This window comes from Chenopodium album, chromosome 7 (assembly GCF_948465745.1).
Source record: "Chenopodium album chromosome 7, dcCheAlbu1.1, whole genome shotgun sequence".
Classification (NCBI taxonomy): domain Eukaryota; kingdom Viridiplantae; phylum Streptophyta; class Magnoliopsida; order Caryophyllales; family Amaranthaceae; genus Chenopodium; species Chenopodium album.
In genome coordinates this window covers 41,075,428-41,088,474 of record NC_137840.1, presented here as the reverse complement: position 1 = coordinate 41,088,474, position 13,047 = coordinate 41,075,428, and the positions used below count along the sequence as shown (strand labels likewise).

Sequence of the window (13,047 nt, the reverse complement as noted above, 5' to 3'; positions counted from 1 at the left end):
CTTCATAATTTTCATCTTCAAACCCATCACTAACTTCAAGTTCTTCATTATACTCATTTTCCTCTTCTACAATTTCTACTATTCCTTTATTATTGCTTAAAGCCAATTCTAAAGCCTCGTCTTCTAGTATTTCTATGTCATCCCAACTTCCTAAGGCTTCCATTAGTTTATGATTAGCTTTCTTACATTCATTAGCATAATGTCTTAGTTCTCCACAAGACCAACACTTGCATGTTTTCTTTTTCTCTAGACAATATGTTGCCTAGCTGAAAAACCTACTTGGCTTTGTATATTTATGTTTATAATACTTCTTCTTAGAGGTTTCTCCTCTTGATCGTTCAAATTTAATTTTCTTATATCTCTTTCTTTTATTATAGTTTTTTCTTTCACATCCATAGTTATTTGGGATAACAGGTGAGAAATTGTCTCTTCATTTGTAGAGTTCCTGCAACCTCTCTACACTTCTTTTCAATCCACTTTCTAAGGAAAGCAATTTTGTTTCCTAGGGAATCCCTAGCCAAAAATCTCTCTCTCCATTCTTGATATTTTTCACTAATTTCTTCATTAAGAGGACTGGGTAATTTGTCATAGAACATTCCAAGATTTGTTTCATTTTCACCAATTTTATAAATATGTTTCAAATTCCATAATATAATCATCAACATATCTCATATGACAGATGGACAAGTTACTTAACTTTCTTTGATATTCCATTCTTTTCTCATTAGGATCGGCTCTAGGACCAATGAACTCTAACTCAATATATTAACATAACTGCCTAAACATTCTAGTAGGTGATTCACTAGCTCTTAATGCAGTCTTTACTTCTTCATCTATTCCATCGTACCAGTCTTCTACACAGTTTTAGAGACTATGTTCAATATAATTTAAGAAATTTTTTGAAGTCCATTAGTATTTAAATTAAGTACACTACTCATACTCTTCTTCCATTCATCTAAAACATCTTGTCTATCTCTTACACCATCTAATTTAAGTTTATAACCAGTTTGACTTATGGGTTCAAGAATCACTTCTTCATGTTTAGGTATATGAGTAGGCATAACCTTGACACTAAACCAGGCAGTCTTCCCTGGTATGTATCTTAGTCGTGTGCAACTTCCTTCTCCTTGATACCTAGGTCTTTGGATAACATTGTTTACATTAATACTTTCATTAATAATTTCTTCTCTATCATCATTATTATCCATTACTCTTTTTCCTAGTTTCTTTTCGATCTTTTGTTGAACAACTTCTACGGGTAGAAAGTCAAGATCATTTAACTTTATTAATCCCATTTGCTAATATAAATCTTCCTCTAAAGTAGCATAATTATTTTCCTCTATTTCATTATCAGAAGCAATCCCTTTTTAGAAATTAAGTTCATGATTTCGTTAAGCTTATTGAGATCTTCTTCTTTGTCTAATAGGACTTGTAATTCATTTAGCGTTTTCTCCTGAAGATGAGGGCTCATGTTTAATTTCTGTATTCTTTTCTTGATTACTAGTAGGTCTCTTAGGAAGTGTTCAGTAAACTTTTTATTTTTATCTAAATTTTGAAAAGGATATTTATATTTATATGGGACAAATTTATCTTTATTAGGTGATACTTCTTTTCCAAATTGATGCCTAACTTCGTTTGTTAAAGCAAGTTGCACTTGTTTAACATGTTCGTTTAGGTCGCTTACTTTTTTATTAATACCGGTTGTGGTTATTGATATCTTATTTTCGATATTAATACAACGAGCATGTATGTTATCAGCTTTCGATCTTAATTCGCCAATTTGATCTACTATATAATTAAGGACTGGGCAAAAATTACTAATAATTTCAGGAATATGATAATAATGCTTAAAAATCAGGTTTCTTACACTCAGTAGAGGGCCTAGTATTCTCCAGTTTTACTTAATTATTAACAACTTAATTTAGATTTTAACTGTATGACTCTGATACCAAATCGTCGCAACTACTAGATTATTAAGAGAATCTATAAAGATAAGAGAATTTGTTAGCTTTAAAAACTATTTACTTAAAATCTACTACTGAACACTGAATTTATATCTCTGGGTAGTAATTTTCTATTACTAGAACTATTAAGAATGCCAATAAAGATTGAATTTTTAAAATTATTTTATTACTGAGAAATAGCTTAATATTACTGGATAACTAATTTGTGCAACAAAGGCTTAAAAATATATCAATGTGGCCTGTAGTGATATTAGTTTGATTCGCAGTTGGACTCGTTATATATTTTCTCATACATAACAGTTATGCATTAGTACTTCCTCTTGTAATCATTACTAGGGCCATGTGGCATGATTTGATTTGTCTTACCAATGGCCACGTGTCAATGTGCCATTACACAACTAGGCCACGAGAGAACCTAATCAAAGTGAACTTCTAAAGTGTTTCAGTTCACCACACTCCAAAGTTTTTGTTTTTTTTTTTTAGGTACAGAGTAGTATACTCGTATGTACTCCGTAATTTTATAATTTGCATAGCATATATATTGGACAAAGAGAGTTAATAAAATGATGGAAGTAAAAAATGTGGTTATAGTATGAGATAAAGAGATAGATAGTAATAATGAGATTAGGTACTGCAATGTAAGAAAATGGTGGATGAAATAAGAAAATGAGTAAAATATAGTCTAATATTAAAAGGATAATGGTGTAATGCTATATGCTATATGCTAAATGCTAGGAATAAGCACAACATTTACTATTTTTCCTAAATTAGTATTAATTTAAGAATATAAGACAAAATAACTAGAAAACTAGTATAATCAATCAATCAATAACAACTATATACTATAATACACAGCAATGACACATATCATTTTCTTGTGTGTCTTTAGTATTTTTTTTAAGAAAAAAAATTATAAAAAAATTAATAGTAAATATATAAAAAAAAAAATCTTTCAAAATTTTAGGAAAATAACCGTAAAATATTATATTTACCAAGTTAAATATTTCATATTTTTATGTAAACTAGGGAGGTTCGTGCGTCTACGCGCGCCATCTAGTGTGAATTTTAACGTGTCATTCTTGCTTTGAGATGTGGCAATGTGGGTTTTTTTTTTTTTTTTTTTTTTTTTTTTATTTTTTTTTTAAAAGTAGGTAATGAGTTTGGAAAGAAATGAATTTAGGTAAGATTAATAAAAAATAATAATGTTTTAGAAAATTTAACAACAATAAACCAACCTTTGTCCCATTCTCCCAAAATAGACCAACCTTTAAATCTGCCTAAAATAAATCAAAGTTTGCATTTTTTTCTCCTAAAATGAACTCAAATGACTGGTGACCTGTACAACCGGTCATTTTTTAATTTTCCTTTATTTTTTTAATTAAAAACCTTTAGTTATCTTTTTCAAATTAACAAAATGATTAAAAAAATAATTTTTTAAAAAAACCCACTCTTCCCTCACCCCACTGCCAGCCACCCCCTCCTTTTCCGGCCACCACTACCCTTCCTCCTTGACCTCTCATTTTCGACCATTCACAAAATCACCACCTTCTTATTTACCCCTACCACAAAAGCACCAACCAAAGCCACCGTACCCCCACAAATCCACGAACCCACCCACATAAGCCACACCACAAAACCACTAATTGACACACACCATGAAGATATGAAACCCACCACCGTACTAACGTACCGTCTAGCCCACCTTCTTCCCAAAAGAGTGAGCTAATATGACAGATTTAAGGCAAATCGTTGTTGATTTTGTTGATGAAGAGTTCGATTAGTGTTTGTGAGATTGGTGATGGAGTTACGGTGGAAAGAGAGGTAGCACGGTAGCAGTAGTGGTGTGGACTGGTGGGTGGCGATTGTTGTTGAGGTGAAGCAGAGGTTGCGGGTCTTGGCGGTTGTAGGTGTGGCCAGCTGTGTGTGGCAGGTGGAGATTGTGGTTGTTGGTAATTGATGGTGTTTTGGTGGCTAGAGCTGGTGAAGATTAAAGTAAGGTATGGGTATAGGCGGCGCCGGTGACCGGGGGAGGGGGGTTATGGGCGTCGGCCGGCCTTGGGGCAGGGGTCAGGCTTCGAGTGGGTGGTTGTGGGGGTGGCTGGCATGTGGAAGGGTGTTTGAGTTTTTTTTTTTATTTTCTTTTTTCTTAAATTTATCAAAACTAAAAAAAAAAACAATAACCAATTAGTTAATGACACGTGGATTTGTACCTAGTATAACAGGTAAGGTGACTTGTTGGGTTTATTTTGGGAGAAAAAAATGCAAACTTTGGTCTATTTTGGGAAGATTTAAAGGTTGGTCCATTTTGGGGAGAATGAGGCTAAGGTTGGTTTGTTGTTCTTAAATTTTCCTAATGTTTTTGGTAAGGTAAAAAGTCAATTGCTTGGTCTCTCATCTCTCCAAAGCATGTTGACCTTATTTTCAAAAATGATTTTTCTTACGTAGTTGTTTTCTCTTTTTCTGTCTTAAGATAGTTGTCTTGATTTTCTTAACTGATTTTTTTATGTAGTCTTTGTTTTCCTCTAGCATTTTAGCAAATCTTTTTCTTAAACTAATTCATAAGCTAATCGTCCTAACTTTCTTAGGTGATGGACCTTTCTTGAGTTCTAGTTCTAGTTAGAAGAGAGCCAATCATACCTCGATACATAGTTTGATCTATGCAAGTTCTAGTTGGATCCTCATCCAACCTGGTTCCAATTCTCATAGGAGTCTTCACTACTACATAAACGAGCTAATGCAACCCCAAATAACCGTTGCCATAGGTCTAAAAACCGTTGATTTAGACCTATTGTTACGGTTCATAAACCGTTGCTGTTGAGGCCATTGCCCTAGATATAATGCGACGGTTATTTAAGCTAATGCAACATTCTTAATACATCTACCTTTGACCGTTGCATTAGACCCTAATGCAACGGTCAATATGATCTAATGCAACAGTGCTTGCAATACTCCATGACCCATTGCATTATATCTAAAGCAACACTTGTATGTTCCTAATGCAACATTCCTTGGCCTTTACTTAAACCGTTGCAGTAGGTTTACCAATCATTGTCATGTACTAATGCAACGGTTTAATTATATAGGAATAATAAATAGTAAACAATAGTGAAAATTCAATTAATATTAATCTTCCCTATTTATATTTAATTAAATTTATTATATGCGTACAAAATAATAAATAATAATGAAAATTAATATTAACAACCATAAAATCATCAATCTCGATCTTATATATATATATTAGTCACCCAATTGTTTGGCAAAATACAAAATGATGAAGTACTTTGTTGTACTTGTCAACTAGCTAGCCCAAAAGATAAAAGCAAGTCACAATTTACATTAGTTGGATCACAAAAACATTTACCAAAACAGATGTTTGATTTGTGATCACAATGATATTTACGGCCACAAAAATTGTCACTACATATATGACAATTTATACAAGATATGCCACCACCAAAATGTTATAATTCATGCATCCTTCTCTAATCCAAATTTTCTTCAACAATCTGCATATTCAAAATGCATAATTTAAAAAGTTATAAGTATGGAATATAAGAGTCATAATAGTAAGAAACTAAGATATTTGGTATCTACATACATAATTTTAAGGTTTAGTTCTCAATTGATAGAAAAAAAAGGAACTATAGAACAACAATTCCCATGAAAAATAAAATTATATGACAAAAAGCTGACAAATTGAGCACAAAAAATACACAACAACTGCAAATTGTTGCTTAGCAATTACATTAAACAAAATAAAGTTGGATTATATATAGAAAGTGTTCATCAAAATGCATACACTCACTCCTCAATTAACTCTACTGCTATTTCGCCCAACATTTCCATGAATCAAATCACTTGCCCTGTAACAAGTTTTTTTTTTTTTCCTTATTTCTCTCTTATCTTAACCAACACATAGCCTTAACATTAATGGCAAAAGTTTCTAAGCAATATAAAAATAGTATGATAACTTATCTAAAGAACAAGTACTAAGAGTAAAGTACTCTGCAATTTTAAATACAGCCACATATATTTACATTACCTGATTAGAAGGTTCTGTTCTAGGAGAAGAATGCTCATCACCAGCGGCCTCATTCACTTGTAATGTGTCGTTAGTTGCATTTCTTGGAATAGGCGACTCAGTAGTTGAGATTTCAGGAACTACAAGATTTATTCCAGGGTTAGCCTCTTGGAGTTGTTCGAGCAATGTTGCATGAATACTCCGTAGAAACTCTTGAGGAATTTTGTACTCAGATTTAGATCCTTTTTTCTTCTTCAAATCAGTCATGGTCACACCTTTCCCATAGAGGCGTACACGACCAATATGCTCTGGTTTTTTAATCACTTGATAGTATGGATCAATAGTGTTAGGGCCATGTTCATGTTCTTGAGATTCCAGAGCTTCGATTTGTTCCTATATACATGAATAATTAGAGGTTATGTATGTATAGCTTGGGTTTTCACATAAAAAAATATTAAAAATTTGGTATAGTAGTTTAAACTCACTATATTATTCTTCATTTTCCCAAAGCTGGTTTTGTATGTCTTATTGGGATTCCTTTTCCTTGATTCTTTGTACACCTTAGCTTGGGAGGGTTCTTTTTTGTTAGGGTCCTCTTGTTTCTATACAAAGAGTTTATAAGATAGGTGCTTATGAGCTAAATGAATTTGGAAATGACTAGCTAAAAAAATATATTTAGGTGAAAATTAAAGATTTGTACAAATATATACTACCAGCTTATGACGTAACCTCGCATATGATTTTGGACCCATAGTATGGATGTCTTCTGCCTTTTGACGATTCTTTTTGTTGGTCTGACTTTTTTTGTTGTCAAATGCCAATACTTCAACAGATCTTCAAAATGAGATTTTGGCATTGTCTTTGGACGTTCTATCATTCTTTGTTGATCAGTATCAAATGCATAAAAATGCTTCTTTTTTGTCCTACACTTGTGCATACGCCAAGCATAATTGACAGTTTCCATTACCCATTTTCTTCCTTCTTCAGGAACCAAATATTTCTCCTACATAAAAACAGAATATATATATATATATATATATATATATATATATATATATATATATATATATATATATATATATATATATATACATATATAATTAATTAATTAAAGAATAATAAAATGACCTCAAAAAAAATTAAAGGATAAGAATGAAATAATTTATCGATTGACAAACCTGGACATAATCCCATATTTTGTTATGTGTGGGAAGGCTTGGCCATTCAACATAATTAAGTGGGGCTAGTTCAGTATTTCTAGCAACAATACCCAAAAATTGAGTAAATTCATCGACTACTTCATCAGTAGGTCCAACTGGTTGCCCATAAATATTCAAGATAAGGTAAGGGCGTTCCTCCCTAGGACGAGCATGAACCTTAACCAATTTTGTTTGACCTCGATGCTTCTTTTTTGCAGGAACTGTGAAGGAAAAAGTTGTAAGTTAATACAATGTTGTAACAAAAAGATTTATCAAATGACAAAAAAACTTTCCACAATCGAAAAAAAAAGTGTTGTACCTTGTTGTGGGCTTTTAGTTCTCAATCGAGAGTCCTCGTCTATCGCTTCAGTTATATCTTCAATTACATTGTTGCCATCATCTACAGGTTGTTCATTTACAATGTCATTTGCACTACTAGAGATCAACTGGCCTTCATATGCCACTTCAAGGTTGGAAGTACTGTTTGTTTCATTGTCTTGAATCATATTCTCTGATTGCTTTTTTCATAGCTCACGAAAGGCAGTCAATGATCCAGGACGACAAAAAATCTTTTGTTGATGTTTCTTTTGTGGCTGGAGAGCTTGTTTTCCTGATGGGTTATTTCCATTTTGGTGATCTCTTTGTTGAAACTTGCCTACTGAATTGGCTGGAGGTAGCTCGGTATGGTTTTCCACACCATGTTTTGTGGTGTTCTGAACAAATGCAGCCATTGAGCCTGACTTGTTTGAAGAGCCCTGTGTTTAATTGCACATAAGAAAATATTATAATATGAAGGTGACTGAATAAGAGTTGGTCCAAACACTAAGGCGACTGAATAAGACTGAAGATGACACATACATACCTTGCGAGAAGCCTTTTTGGTAGCAATATCCTTGACATGTGGCAGATGTGAAAGCGGTGGCATGCCTCTTGTTGACCCTCCACAAAATTTCCCACTCACAACAGCCTATAAAAATAGGTTTGTTTATAATTTATATGGATAAATCAAACTAAGGGAGTTTATGATGGAATTACAATGTTACATAAGTAAAAAAAGGGGGGGGGGGAGATGTAAAAAATAATTTGTATACATGTATTTATGAGACTAACCTTACGCTTGCTTGTTATAGTACCAGAGTCAATTTCATCCTGGTTACCCTCATATTCAGGTATGTACTCATCATCATTTTCATCATCTTCATCTGAAAACAAATTATTGTCATCCCATGTGCTGATAGCATTAAGGGCATATGAAAAGGCTCGAGATTTATCATAAATTTGTGATGCCAAAGTTCCTTTTCCAAAAGTTGCCATTATGTCCGCGTTACGCTTCAGCTGCTCTAGTCTTTGCCTTTCATAATCTGTTATCACTTTTTTTTTAGGGATGGATTTAGCCTTAATCCCCTTCATCTACACATATGAAAAAAAAATTATCTTATTAAAAAAATATTTAAACTTGTATGTTACAAGAGAAAAAAAAAAACAAGCCATAAGAAAAGGAAAAAACTAATAAAGTAATTTAATGTATCAATCAACATTGCATATAATAATTTTTTTTTTAAAAAAAAACAAGACATAACATCCTACCATCAGAGAGTTCTGTAGGAAGGTTGTGAACAACATAAAACCAACCATTCTTGGTTAAGTCTTCCACATAGAAAACTTGTCGTGCATGAGATGCTAAAATAAATGGTTCTCCCACACCAATGGTTCTATTTTTATTAACCAAAATAAATTCATCATTCATTTCTGAGTAAAACCACACACATCTAAATAAGACAACGCTAAATTGGCCATGATATGATAGCTCAATGATATCTTCTATTGAACCATAATAAGCAACACTTCCCATTATAGGATTTTGATCTTTGCTACTAGAAAAGCTAGGTGTTAGAGCGTTTAAAGTTACTCCATGGTTTTGTGATATAGAATTTGTATCACGCTTCATAGTGTGAAAGTGAAATCCATTCACAGAGTACCCAGTGTACCTTTTTTCCACATAAGAAGGACCTTTTGATAACCATTTCAAATGGTCTCGTACTACAGCACCTTGCTGAATCATGCAGGCAACTTTTTCCTTAAACCAAGCCATAAACTCCTTACTATGATTCTGAACAGTATCCCATTTTCGTTTCCTATGGGAGCTTAAAGTTGCCATGTGTTCACTGAAATATTAATAAAACTACACACATATTAGTATTGTAATTAATGATACGATGAAGATTGAGTCTATATATATGTAAATATGATATTGAGATTTTTTTATGAATAATTTTACCTGATGTATCTCTCTACTTCCTTGCAATCACAGTTGAATAACACGTATTGATGGGTTTGGTCCCATGTAATGTGATCAATCATAAATCCATATTGATTTTTCTTTGTGGGCTTTCCTTTCCCCCTAGTCGGTCGACCAATATTAGGAAGGAATGGTTGTGCGGTTTTTGACTTACCACTAGTTGAAGGAGTCTTTGGTCGATTTATGTATCTAGCACAAAATCGAAGACACTCTTTAGCCCAATATGCTTCTGCCATTGAGCCCTCAGGGAAAGCTTTGTTCCGAACATCATCATTCAACTCATGAAGTAACCTCTCAATGGCATACATGCATCTATTACAAATAGGACCTCCAAGCCTGATTTCTTCCACCAAATGAACTGGTAAATGGACCATTACAGTGAAAAAAGCAGGTGGAAAAATCATTTCTAATTGACAAAGTGATTCAACTATCTGAGAATGAAGATTGTTAAGGTCTTTTGGGTCAATGGTTTTACCCCATATGCCTTTAAAAAACTGACAAAGTCTAATCAGCGGAGTTGCAACTTCCTTGGGTAAAGTTGCCTTTATTGCAATTGGAAGCAAGTAATGCATACAAAAATGAGCATCATGGCTCTTATATCCTGTTATCTTCCCCTCATTAACTTGCACACAACGAGCAATATTAGAAGCATACCCTTGAGGCAACTTTGCTTTTTTATGGTTCGGAAAAACAAGCGCTTCTTCTCTAATGTCATCCAGAAGCGTGACCTTGGGATCTCTTTACGAAGGTCATCTATTTCAATAGGCTGAAGTTCTGGCAAAATTTTAAGAACTTTCAGATCACGACGAGCACACACATTGTCCTTGGTTTTCTTAGATATATCTAACAATGTTCCAATGATATTATCAAATATATTTTTTTCTATGTGCATCACGTCAAGATTATGTCGATTTGTACAATGCTTCCAATAAGGAAGGCTAAACAAAATTGACAACTTTCTCCATGGAACATCATCATTGTGCTTTTTTTTGTTCATCTTTCCAAAGTCGTTGGGAAAATCTTGTAGTAAATCTTCAATTTCAGTACCTTTCAATCTAAAAGGTTCAGTTCTCTCCTCAATTTCTCCAAAAGTTCTCTTATCATGGCGCCAAGGATGGATTGAATCCAAAAATATACGATGATGCCAATAGCAAAATTTACGGCTATGGTCCAACCATTGTGATTCCGTATCATAATGGCAGCAAGGACAAGCCCTTTTCCCCTTTGTGCTCCAACCAGACAACATTGCATAAGCTAGAAAATCACTGATCGTAGACAATAAAGCTGCATGCATCATAAACCTCTTATCAGTTGAAGCATCATATGTTTCCAGCCCAACCTCCCATAGCTCTTTTAGATCTTTGATTAGCGGTTGTAGATAGATATCAATATCATTGCCCGGGGATGAAGGGCCAGGAATAAGTAATGTTAACATTAAAAACTCGTGATTTGTAACCAGCCAGGGAGGTAAGTTATAATTTACCAAGATAACTGGTCAGGTACTATGTATGATGCTCATCGTGTAAAATGGGTTAAATCCATCAGTAGCCATACATAGCCTAACATTACGTGGATCTTCAGAAAACTTTGGATACAACTTATCAAAGTCCTTCCATGCTTGACCATTAGCAGGATGTTGTAAAAGTCCATCAGTTTCACGTCCATTTGCGTGCCATGTCATGTACCTTGCTGTCTCTTGGCACATAAATAGACTTTGCAACCTTTTCTTGATGGGAAAATATCTTAGAATTTTGGCAGATATTTTATGGGCCTTTTCATTTACCTGATCCTCGTCATTTGATTTCCATCTTGAAGTCTTACAAACATGGCAACTCGTTGCATTTTTATTTTCCTCCCAATACAACATGCAATCATTAGGGCATGCATCTATCTTCTCATAATCCAAGCCCAATACTTTTAAAGTATTTTTTGCATCATTAAAAGAAGAAGGAAGCTTTGCATCATCAGGCAATATATCCTTAAGAAACGCTAATAAAGCACCAACTGCAACATTGCTAACCTTATAATCACACTTGAAAATTAATAGTCGAATTGTAAAGGCAAGTTTTGTCATTTTCTTACAATCTGGATACAATTCTTGTTGCCCTTCTTCAATAAGTTTAAAAAACTTCTTTGCATCTTCATTTGGCCCCTCTTTGAAGGTATCACTTAACAAACCTTCTATGTCATCATTCACATCATTTATGTATTGGGGTACATCAGAATCAACTACTACATCTTTTCTTTCGATGTCCTCCCTTACATCTAACAATATGTCTGATCTAGGGACAAAACCGTTGCAAATCATATGCTCTTTAATAACATTCTTATTATGCCAATAACGATAGTGACAAATTTCACATGGACAACAAATTTGATCTCCTTGTGAGCTGGATGCAAAAGTCTTTTCTATATACTTATCAACTCCATTTTCATATTCATCACTCCATCTAGCAAATGTCCACCACTTTGTATTTACTTTATCCATTACTCTAGTTAAAGCCAATAAAGAAAAAATAGATATTCTATTATTATATATAGCCAATTACAAAAATATAAATACAAAATTCACCCTACTAACGGTTATTTGCTTATCATTTTTTTATTCCAATAAATATATATTAAATATAATATAAATATAAAAAAAACAAGTGAGGGAGAACAACCACCAGAAACAATTGTATATGTACAATCATGCAATACATGAAACAATAAGAGAAAGTCACACTATGATTATAAAAGTATAAGTCAAACAAGAAGTAAAAACTAAGAGTTGGTCCAAATACTAATGCATAATTTAATAAATCTAAAGTCAACTATTTAATTAAATACATAATTATGCATCTAATTCCACCACAACCCAATCCTTCATGCTAGAATCAATACATAGTATATATGAAACAATAACAATACTCACATGTTTACAAATAAAAGTAATATTGCATAAATGATTTGGAGAATGAATTACCAATGATACAAAATAAGGTTGCTAACCAAGACTAGTATAAGAGTATCCAATATTAACATGCAGATATATGCATAACCCAATTTCATGTCCTAAACATGATACTAATCACAAGATCAAATATATTCTATACTCCATACTATTACTCAATGGATTAAACTCAAACTATTAGATAGTTACCTAGGCCAACTGAGGGAGTGTAGTGCTGCAAATACCGAAACTGACGTACTGCTTTACTCCTAATAAAGTGAATAGAAAACATAAATTCAATATGCATACAATTTGTTTAAAAAAATTGTCAAATTAATATATAGAATCAATAAACACTCATCGTAATTTTCATTATCCAATTCCCCTTCCACGCAAATCAATAGAAAAAAACCATCTCATGGGCATTCGTATCCTACTAGAGTTTAAAGTCTTGTCTAAACCATTTTAAAAGGAACAATAATAGGGAGGCAATAAAAATAAAATAGAAGACATAACTTGGACACCATTATTAAAAAAAATATATAAACGAAAGTAATTAATAATTCAAATAATAATTCACCTTGAATGAGTGAAATTTCTCATCCCTGATAATTTCAAATATACAG

General features: G+C 33.0%; 2 protein-coding genes and 1 long non-coding RNA gene across 3 annotated transcripts; all 3 read right to left on the bottom strand.

The window, feature by feature from the left end:
- Positions 1–5,379: 5,379 nt before the first annotated feature.
- On the bottom strand, positions 5,380–6,325 carry LOC145637823 (uncharacterized). Its single transcript, XR_014114482.1, has 2 exons — positions 6,010–6,325; positions 5,380–5,473 (listed from the first exon to the last, which is right to left on the bottom strand). It is a non-coding gene; the product is annotated as an uncharacterized LOC145637823 (long non-coding RNA).
- A 959-nt stretch (positions 6,326–7,284) lies between these two features.
- Positions 7,285–8,827, bottom strand: LOC145637822 (uncharacterized). The gene is made up of 4 exons (XM_081688846.1): positions 8,298–8,827; positions 8,050–8,154; positions 7,507–7,942; positions 7,285–7,408 (listed from the first exon to the last, which is right to left on the bottom strand). The coding sequence occupies exons 1-3, from the start codon at positions 8,595–8,597 to the stop codon at positions 7,712–7,714; spliced, it is 636 nt and encodes a 211-aa protein (XP_081544972.1). The 5' UTR covers positions 8,598–8,827; the 3' UTR covers positions 7,285–7,408; positions 7,507–7,711.
- Positions 8,828–10,981: 2,154 nt separating this feature from the next.
- LOC145640194 (uncharacterized) lies at positions 10,982–11,974 on the bottom strand. Its single transcript, XM_081691496.1, has one exon. It carries the CDS (start codon positions 11,972–11,974, stop codon positions 10,982–10,984), a length of 993 nt encoding a protein of 330 aa, XP_081547622.1.
- Between the last annotated feature and the right edge of the window lie 1,073 nt (positions 11,975–13,047).

Bases quoted from the DNA above. Each gene is read 5' to 3' on its own strand.
- LOC145637822 (XM_081688846.1), bottom strand. From the start codon at position 8,597: ATGAAGGGGATTAAGGCTAAATCCATCCCTAAAAAAAAAGTGATAACA. The intron at 8,155-8,297 runs GTTAGTCTCATA...CTATTTTTATAG, and splicing joins CTATAACAAGCAAGCGTAAG to GCTGTTGTGAGTGGGAAATT. The intron at 7,943-8,049 runs GTATGTATGTGT...AATTAAACACAG, and splicing joins CCAAAAAGGCTTCTCGCAAG to GGCTCTTCAAACAAGTCAGG.
- LOC145640194 (XM_081691496.1), bottom strand. From the start codon at position 11,974: ATGGATAAAGTAAATACAAAGTGGTGGACATTTGCTAGATGGAGTGAT.